Genomic DNA, 9,817 nt, shown 5'->3' with positions numbered 1-9,817 from the left:
AAATATATGTAGGCTATTGTCTTTATTGTAATTTGTCTTACTGTCAGTCTGAAATGATTGCCCGGGCAGTGACCATTTTTCATTATGAGGAGCGAGGAGGTTCATTATGGACGGCATGAACCTCCTCCAGGCTGTGACCCAGCAGAGGACCTCCGCTGCATCACCACATCCTTCCAGTATCTACGGACCTCAGGTACACCAGCAATCTCACGGATTTTTACTTCACATTTATTTCATTGAAATACAACATCCTACTGTTTTGAGTCCATCTCCTTTAAGTGTTATTTATTTGGTATGGTAGACATTTGGGGTGGGGTGAGATTGCACCGCACATGGCTTTGCGGGAGGTATTGCGGAAATCGAACATAACTCCACTGGCAGTAAAAACATTCGTATGGCTATATTCACCAAAACTACATTCATTTAATAATAATAAGTGATATCCAAACCATCTGTCTAATCCCAGGCTGGTACTGGGGCTCCATCTCAGCGGGTGAAGCTCGGGAAGCTCTCCTAAAAAAGTCTGAAGGCACGTTTCTGGTGCGGGACAGCAGTCATCCTCAGTACATGCTGGCCCTGTCAGTGAAGACCCGCTGTGGACCCACCAGTGTACGCATAGAGTACAGCAGGGGCTCTTTCTGGCTGGACTCCATTTCCCCAGGCCTGCCTCACCTGCAGTCCTTCCCAGATGTTCTCAGCCTCATACAGCACTACACGGCCTCAGGCCACATGACACAAGACCAGGCGTCTAATGACAGCCATCCCCAAACAAAGCCTGACCCTGCCAAACACATGGCTAAGGACAGCGGAGTGCCTCTCAAGCTGACGCAGCCCCTGCACAAACCAGAGGCTTTCCCTTCTTTGCAGCACCTGACGCGCATCACCATCAACAGACACACAAACTGGCCTGACCAACTGCCACTCCCAAAGCCTCTGCTGCACTACCTGCAGGACTATCGTTTCCACATATGAGGGTCTCTGTCCCTCTGGTGCAGGACACAGAGACAGGAACGTGGGTCAGGGTCACACAACATGACCACACACTGTGAATCTGGAACCCCAGGCAGCAGTGATGGCCCATAAGGGGGATATTGAAATGAATGAGCTCAGTCTTACTACAGTGTTACATTTGTTCTCCAGAATAGTTTTTTATTATTATTATTTTCATATGTGTGTTTCTGCTACTGTAAATTGATTTATTTCTAAAATGCCAATATGTGAGGGTTTTTTTTTTTTATCTGTTTTTGTCTTATTTCCCACCAGTAAGAATAGTGTCACATAGCTTTTTGCATGCTTCAGACCAGTGGTCCCAATTGTTTTTACATCTTAGACAGCCCAAAATTATCACTAATAGACCAATGAAAAAACAGCTACTGGTTACTTTGTTGTTCCAGCAGAGATATCATTAGAAATCATTTGGATTTTTGTCTTAGGATCTCTGTTTTTCTTTGCTTTGTAGCTCATTTTGTAGGGCCTGAGGTTGGCAGAGTGTTGAACAAAGCAATGTTTATTCACTCTTCATGAAATCAATGAACCTACTGAACCATGGTTATCAACAGTGACCTCATGTAACACTTTTGGTCACTATTATGGTCATCACAAAATCTCTTAAACATGTCTTTTCATTCTTTTTATTTAGTGTTATGGCTGTCCTGATACAGCATGTGTTTTGATCATAGATAGATAGATACTTTATTGATCTCCAAGGGGAAATTCAAGAATTCATTTGTTTGGAGCCAAGAGAAGGCTACACAGAGAATGTGACTTCTTGCGTGTCTGGGTTTTATGGACATCAATTCCAATCACAGTACAATTAAGAATTCAGGTAGTTGAGGGTACATTGATACAACATGCTATTTCCAATATTATGAAGTCAGGCAGACATTACATGACTTGCAGACTGGAGGGCAAGAGGTGGGTGACAAATTATTTTAAAAGATTTTACAAAAGACAGGGTTAAGTGTTTATTTTGTATGTATTTTTAATGTGCAGAATCATTTTCCTACAATCAGATATCTTCTTATAAAAGCATTACCATAATGAACATTTAAGGCTGTTTGTGGAAAAAACTGTTAGCTCTTAAAAAACTGGTTTTATTCTCAGAAGAGAATCATAAATGCATTCCTGTGAATTTTCAGAGAAATAATCCTCAGAAATGTTTCCCTTTTTTTCAAAGTGTGTCTTTTTTCATTGTCAAAAGACAGTATTAGTATTAGTATTACTGTTTTCATGGAAACACGCTTGAGTTGGTTTCCAGGAGGTGGAACTGAGCAGAGCTGAGAAAGCCTCTTATCAGGATTAGAGTAAGAGCTGCAGTTATTAATACACTGCTGCACCAACTCAGAATGGACTATCTCTCTCTGTCTGTCCCAACCTATCAGTCTGAAACGTTTAAATCCTTTTTCAGTCCAAATTTAAATTATCAGCATAATCAAAACAATTTTCTTATTACAAGCTCTATCAGCTTCATGAAAGCATAGATGTTTCTGACCTGCAGTCAATATCATCCTTGCACCAGGTCTGACTGAACAACTGACAGAGAATAAGTAGCTGTAGCTGACATTCATGCATATGTCAGACTTGCACCACAAACACATAGTAGTGGAAGAAATACTCATATACTTACTTTATGTAGAAGTAGCAATATTATAATTCAAAGTCTTGTCAGCAAAGTGTATAAGTTTTCAATGTAAATGTACTCATCATGCAATAGCTCCTTTCAGAGAGTTACATATATATATATATATATATATATATATTAATTGATTATAATTATAGATGTGTCAATGTGTCAACAGCTTTTTTATTTGACTGAGGTGGAGCTAATTTGAACTTTACATAATGTTAGGTAGTGTAACCTATATCAATGCAATATATATTATAAAATCGGAATTTGCAAAGTAACTACGGTATACCACTAAAATAAATGTATTGGATTAAAAAGTACAATATTTCCTTAAAAAAATGTAGAGGAGTACAAGTATAAAGTAGCATAAAATGGAAATGCTCAAGTTAAGTGTACGTTTCTCACATAGCTGGATTACCAATTGGAAAAAGTGGGCAACTGCCCCAAGGACCTGTAGGGGCCATGCAAGCTCCAGGTTCACTGCAGGTCAACTTGTTCATGGTCATTTTATTAGCTGCAAATTTGTTTGATAATATGCTCCACTAAAGTACAATATCGACCAAGGTGGGTGCTGCAGACCCAGGCTTGGAAATATAAGAACATGCACTATACTGAAGCACAATACCCACTGATATAACAGCATCATAGTGGGTCCTGCTTCTTTGCTTGATCTTGAGACCCTATGTCAAAATATATTTTCTTCATTATTTTAGCTGATATAGGCCTTTTGGACATGATACATTTTGACATGTAACAGTAGGAGAGGCACACAGGTGTAAAACATATAATGAATGATGGCTGCTGTGAATGCTGGCACACTGTCACGACTGATTGAGATACTTAACCTGAGCAATCGTTAATGTTATTAGTTACACCTGTGCTTTTCCTATTTTGGCAAGTCAAAACGTCTGTTGTGCTTAAATGTAGCATATTCCTAAATTAGTTTGCGTTTCATAGAGACATTTCTTTTATAAAATTACCAACCAATAATCAACTACCAAACAGCTCACTTGGAGCCATGTACAGCTTAATCCTGGAATAGTTCACAGAGAGAAAGAATGGGTGGATAATAGGGGGGCCTCTATTATTATAGGTAGTTTTTGCTCTGGAGCCCCAAAGCAAGTTAATTTCGGCCATAAGTAATACCTCAAAATTGTACTACAGTATTTCAGTAATCTAAACGTTTCTTTCCACCACTGCACATGGACCAATATAAGTTACAGCAGGTGCTACATACAAAACATGTGTTGTATTGAATCTATAGAAAGGAACCATAACCATGCAAGTCAACATACATACATCATAATATTTAACACATTATGTATTATGCAAGATACGAACCATGGCTAATACTAATAACTAAATGTGTAATAATATTAACAATAACAATAAGAACAACAACAAAAATAATCATAATACATTACAAGTATAAGGTATAATCTTTCATGTTTATACAATAGTGTATTGTTATCCTCTCCCCACCCCTGAGTCACTTCCCTCCTGTTAATCCTTCAGCAGCAGCAGCGCAGTCAGGGAGCAGCGACTGAGGCCAACAAAGCAATACTTGGAAATCAATTGGATAGATTTTAACCCAATCGCTAGGTAAGCATGTTTATATTTACAAGTAATGTTGAGATGCAGTACCTTGTCAGTATGTTTTATTGTCAATAATATCGTTTTATATTTTGTTAACCTACATTTTCATCCGATATTCTGCTGACGCTAGCCCGCTAGCTAGCTAACGGACTGATAAAGTCGCTTTGACTTCCGTTATGCTAGCTAAGCTAAACCTGAGTAGCTCGCTAGCTAGCTGTACCGGTTTGTGACTCAAAGGAAAAGCGAGGTTTGACTGAGTCGTTGAAACCACAAACACTGCCGTGACATTAGATGCATTTTATCATAAATATTGCACATGTATCCTGCACCATGAATAATATTATAAAGATGTTTACGTAGCGCACTAGCCACATATCCGGCTAACGGTAGCTGGTTAGCTACAGCAGCTAGCGTCAAGTCTTTTGTAAACAGAACCTCCTAGCTAACTGAAATCTAGGTCAGCATGCACTACAATGATTCACAATTATACAGTATGTTGGTACCAGCGAGCAGCAACACGTTACATCTTAAGTTCATTAACACAATGCTTTAATTGTGATGTAGGACAAACGTATAACGTAGAAATGTATCAATCTTAATCCTGGGGTGGGTCAGAAATACTGGAGCGGAAATGTATCATCATGGAAGCGAGTTCCTAAGTCAACATAGGTGACATGAGCTCCCAACTTTGTATGCTGTTCACGTGTCCTCCATTGTATAAAAACTACGGTATAGCTGACTGACTGGCTATAAACAACCGTGATGTTGCCACAGAAAGCTACATAGTTAGCCTCGGGTGTTAGTTTCAGACGGGCGTTGTGTCAAAACAGCTGAAGTTTAGTGGGTGCACATCGTTTCTCACATACGTAGAAGTAGAAATTGCACAATGCCTGAATGCAATAAAATTGACTGTCCCTGTTATTTTTAGATAACGTGTTGTAACCTTTGTTGTTTTCTGTCCCCTGTCTGCAGCTATGGCAGCAATCAGGAAAAAGCTGGTCATAGTGGGAGATGGAGCCTGTGGGAAGACCTGTCTGCTCATTGTGTTCAGTAAGGACCAGTTTCCAGAGGTCTATGTGCCCACAGTGTTTGAGAACTACGTTGCTGACATTGAAGTTGATAGCAAACAGGTACGAATCATTTTGCTCTTCTCATATTTCAGACCAGAATCAGCATTACGTAATGTACAACAGCAGCTGAGAGGGCTGGTTGTATTCTCTTTCCACTCCCTATGACCAACAGTCGTACAGGTTGTTTGTGATTTAATGTGTTGATTAATATGAATAAGTTTACTTGTTTGGAAGACTTGTTGAAGGTATGAGTATTTAACAAAGCACTATTAGCCTTAATAGAGCTCTTACTCAAGTTAGGTTCTTACTTTGGATAAACTGTTAAATAATATGGTTTATTGGTGTGTGTTTAAAGAAGAACGATTCTATAGATCTATGACGATGATTCAGTAATTTAGTGACTGACTTACTGACTCCAGTCTTTGCACGATAGTTAGGATACAAAAGTTAGAATAAAGGCAGAGAATAAAGAACATTAATATTTTTTTTTTTAGATCGTTTTATTGTTTTTTATATTTTTGAACATATAGAACAGACAAATACAACTGAACAAGAACAAAAACCCTCACCCACCCCCCCACCCTCTGCGGTCTCGAGGAAAGCAAAACAAACAAATAAACAAAGAAAAGAACATTAATATTAAAGCATAACCCTTACTATATTTCCTATGTTTCCTACCACAATAGTGAGCAGTAAATTGAGATTTTGAACATTGGTTTGTATGCACTCATTAAGTCTGTATTACGTCAAACCTTCCGACCTGTAGCATAGTGAATATGGTTTGGCTTCATGTGGTTGATAACTTGTTAACTCTCATGGCAGGTCGAGTTAGCACTCTGGGATACAGCAGGTCAAGAAGACTACGACAGACTGCGCCCGCTCTCCTATCCAGACACTGATGTCATTCTCATGTGCTTCTCCATCGACAGCCCTGACAGTCTTGGTAAATTGAAACGTAGAGCTGGCGATGTACATTTTTCTCTTTTACATGTAAATTTCATGTAAATGCCAGCAAAGGGTTTGCAAAAGGATTATTTAGAGAGTAAACACAGTTCAGATGTATCATATTCAGTTAACTGATATTATTACTATACAGTATTTAGGAGGGAAGTACACAAACCAGTCTGAAAAAAAATAACTAGAATAATGTCATGTTAAGAATTAGCCACAAAAAATAGTTAAACAGGCACATTTTTTGGACTTGGGGAAGCATATTATCACACTTCTCCTCTGGTGATTGTATCACACCATGTGCCAGTTTTTTGCTCACCACTGTACATCACAACTGAACATACACACAAACGCACTCATCAAGACATTTATCGCATTATGAAGTTTGTGAGTAACCTGTGCAACACACTTCACCCTCATCTCACCTACATGCACCATGTAGCTGTGTCTGTGTTCAAACTGATGGTGTCTTTTGTCCCTTCATTTAGAGAACATCCCTGAGAAGTGGACTCCTGAGGTGAAACACTTCTGCCCTAATGTTCCCATTATACTGGTGGGAAATAAAAAGGACCTGCGTAACGATGAGCACACCCGGAGGGAGCTTGCCAAAATGAAGCAGGTAAAAGAAATGAAACGGTACACATCTACTACTCGCGTCTTCTAGTGTTGAATGCCTGTTTCCTAAAACTTCTCCTGACCTTTGCTTAAGGAACCTGTGAAACCAGAGGATGGACGGGACATGGCTAACAGGATCAGTGCCTTTGGATACATGGAGTGCTCTGCAAAAACAAAGGATGGTGTGAGGGAAGTGTTCGAGATGGCCACCAGGGCTGCACTACAGGCCAGGCGAGGAAAGAAGAACAATAAATGTGTCCTACTGTAAACGGGGGCACATGGACTGCTTCCTACGGGGGGAAAGAAGGAGCATTAGGTCAAACCTACCCCAAAACACAACCCACACAAAAGACTGTTCTCCCCAGTTTTTACTAAAGGTGTAATGCTTTTACTTTTTTTGTCTTAAGCAAAAGTAGTCAGGTTCTGTCAGTATTCAATTTTGAGGTTATGGAAAATACTTTTTTGTACTTTAACGAGTAAATCTGCCATAATGAAACCTCCTTTATCAACATGTACTATGTAATCGAAGAGGTCAGCCAGGGGACCTGCTGTGTCATACCTGCCAACTACAGTTAAGTGCTTAAGCCCTGCCTGCTGATCGGAGGAATGTTTCCACAGCCAACTAGGGTGAAGTACCTGTACACTGTGACCCATAGTCCTTTAATTATTTCAACAGACAGATGTGCACATGAAGTCGAATTTGTTTGTGTGCTCCATATACAAATCCTATGTGCATTATGATCATGTGCACAATATGAGACTGGAAACTCATTTTGTTAAAACGCAAATGGAAACTTAGTGTTTTGTGTAATAAATTACTTTGTAAGAATCTTGATAATTTGAATCAGTTACTTGATAAACACTGAATGACACTTAACCCAGTGAGTTATAGTCCCGCTCGGATATAGAATAAAGATTTGAATGAAGGTTGGACAAACCGTTTCAGAGGATAAAACCTTTTCAATATACAGCCAGTTTGACATTGGCCTTTTGTGTAGTCTATGTCGCTACACGTGCATTTCAGAGTTGGGGTCAGGGTCAGCCACAGTGCAAGCTCTGGGGCTGCCCCCTCTTAGTCAATTAGTTATAGTCAATTAGTCAACTAATCGGTGATTCACGCCAAAACAAAGAAATCCAGAGATTTTCCGCAGGGTGGTGCGGCGGGGGGTGTCAATGAAACGGCCCATTTGTGTGACATTCTCTTGTGTTCTTAAACCGCACAACAAAGCACAAGTAGACTTTATATTTCACAATTACTGTTAAACGTCAGCTCATGTACAGACCCTTTCCAAAAAATTAGAATATCATGGAAAAGTTTATTTATTTCCATAATTCCATTCAAAACTAAACTAAACTTCCATAGATTATAGATTCAGGGCCCACAACTTAAACGATTTCAAGTATTTAGTTGTTTATTTGTACATAATTTGGGCTTCCAGCTCATAAAACCCACAAAAACAGGATTTCAAAAAATTAGAATACTGTGAAGAAATCAGCCCAAATTTTACAGGGCATGAATGTTTTAAACTGAGTGTCACACACTACTCATCTACTAAACTCAAAGCACTTGCACAGGTTTTCCCAGGTGTCATTACATTGCTTCACTTTGGTTCAATTGTCTCAGTTAGGATCAATATGGGGAAAACTGCAGACTTGACAACTGGCCAGAAGACCATCATTGATACCCTCCATAGGATGGGTAAGCCACAAAAGTTCATAGCTAAGGAGGCTGGTTGTTCACAGAGTGCTGTGTCCAAGCATATCAATGGAAAGTCTAGTGGAAGGGCAAAATGTGGCAGGAGAAGATGCACCAGCAGAAGAGCTGACCGTGGGCTTCAGCGGATTATCAAACAGAGAAGATTCATGAATCTGGCAGAGATCCAGAAAGAGTGGAATGAGGCGGGAGTCACAGCTTCAAAAACCACCACATTCAGACGCATCCAGGAGATGGGCTACAACTGTCGGGTTCCTCGGGTCAAACCGCTTCTGAGCCTGAGCCAACGTAGGAAGCGTCTCAACTGGGCCAAGGAGAAGGACTGGACTGTTGGCCAGTGGTCCAAGGTCCTCTTTTCCGATGAAAGTAAAGTGTGCCTTTCATTCGGGAATCAAGGGCCAAGGGTTTGGAGGAAGACGGGTGAGGAACAGAACCCAAGCTGCTTGAGGTCCAGTGTGAAATATCCACAGTCAGTCATGATTTGGGGTGCAATGTCCAGTGCAGGTGTTGGTAAACTCTGCTTTCTTAAATCCAAGGTCACCGCATCAGTCTACCAGAATGTTTTAGAGGACTTCATGATTCCTTCTGCTGAGGATCTGTATGGAGATGCACATTTCATCTTCCAGCAGGACCTGGCCCCTGCCCATACCGCCAGAAGCACCAAAACCTGGTTTGATGCCCATGCCATCACAGTGCTTGACTGGCCAGCCAACTCGCTGGACCTAAACCCCATTGAGAATCTATGGGGTATTATCAAGAGGAAAATGAGGGGCACCAGACCCAAAAACAAAGAAGAGCTGACAGCAAGCATCAAGGAAATCTGGGCTTCCATAACTCCCAGGCAATGCCACAGGCTGATTGCCTCAATGCCACGGCGCATCGAGGCAGTGATTAAGGCAAAGGGATTCCCTACCAAGTATTGAAGATTGACGTATCGTTTTGAAAGTACCATATTTTGATTGCTTTGATGTGATCCTAATTTCTTTTTTTTCTGCAAAAACTGAGCAGTAAATGTTGATTTCTTCACAGTATTCTAATTTTTTGAAATCCTGTTTTTGTGGGTTTTATGAGCTGGAAGCCCAAATGATGTACAAATAAACAACTAAATACTTGAAATCGTTTAAGTTGTGGGCCCTGAATCTATAATCTATGGAAGTTTAACGTTTTGAATGGAATTATGGAAATAAATAAACTTTTCCATGATATTCTAATTTTTTGGAAAGGGTCTGTATAGAGCTTAATGTT

At 40.1% G+C, this 9,817-nt stretch overlaps 1 protein-coding gene and 1 pseudogene across 2 annotated transcripts; both read left to right on the top strand.

Annotated features, from left to right (window-relative positions):
* Positions 1-48: 48 nt before the first annotated feature.
* On the top strand, positions 49-2,093 carry LOC116041620 (annotated as a pseudogene).
* A 2,042-nt stretch (positions 2,094-4,135) lies between these two features.
* On the top strand, positions 4,136-7,693 carry LOC116041618 (rho-related GTP-binding protein RhoA-B). Of its 2 annotated transcripts, none has more exons than XM_036002623.1 (5): positions 4,136-4,228; positions 5,195-5,352; positions 6,115-6,235; positions 6,732-6,862; positions 6,953-7,693. In XM_036002623.1, exons 2-5 carry the CDS (start codon positions 5,197-5,199, stop codon positions 7,124-7,126), a joined length of 582 nt encoding a protein of 193 aa, XP_035858516.1. In that variant the 5' UTR covers positions 4,136-4,228; positions 5,195-5,196; the 3' UTR covers positions 7,127-7,693. The 2 variants fall into 2 exon arrangements, with proteins under 2 accessions (XP_035858516.1, XP_035858517.1); XM_036002624.1 differs by lacking the exon at positions 4,136-4,228 and adding an exon at positions 4,872-5,058.
* Positions 7,694-9,817: the final 2,124 nt, after the last annotated feature.

Source organism: Sander lucioperca, chromosome 6 (assembly GCF_008315115.2).
Source record: "Sander lucioperca isolate FBNREF2018 chromosome 6, SLUC_FBN_1.2, whole genome shotgun sequence".
Classification (NCBI taxonomy): Eukaryota; Metazoa; Chordata; class Actinopteri; order Perciformes; family Percidae; genus Sander; species Sander lucioperca.
This window is presented reverse-complemented; position numbering and strand designations above follow the sequence as displayed.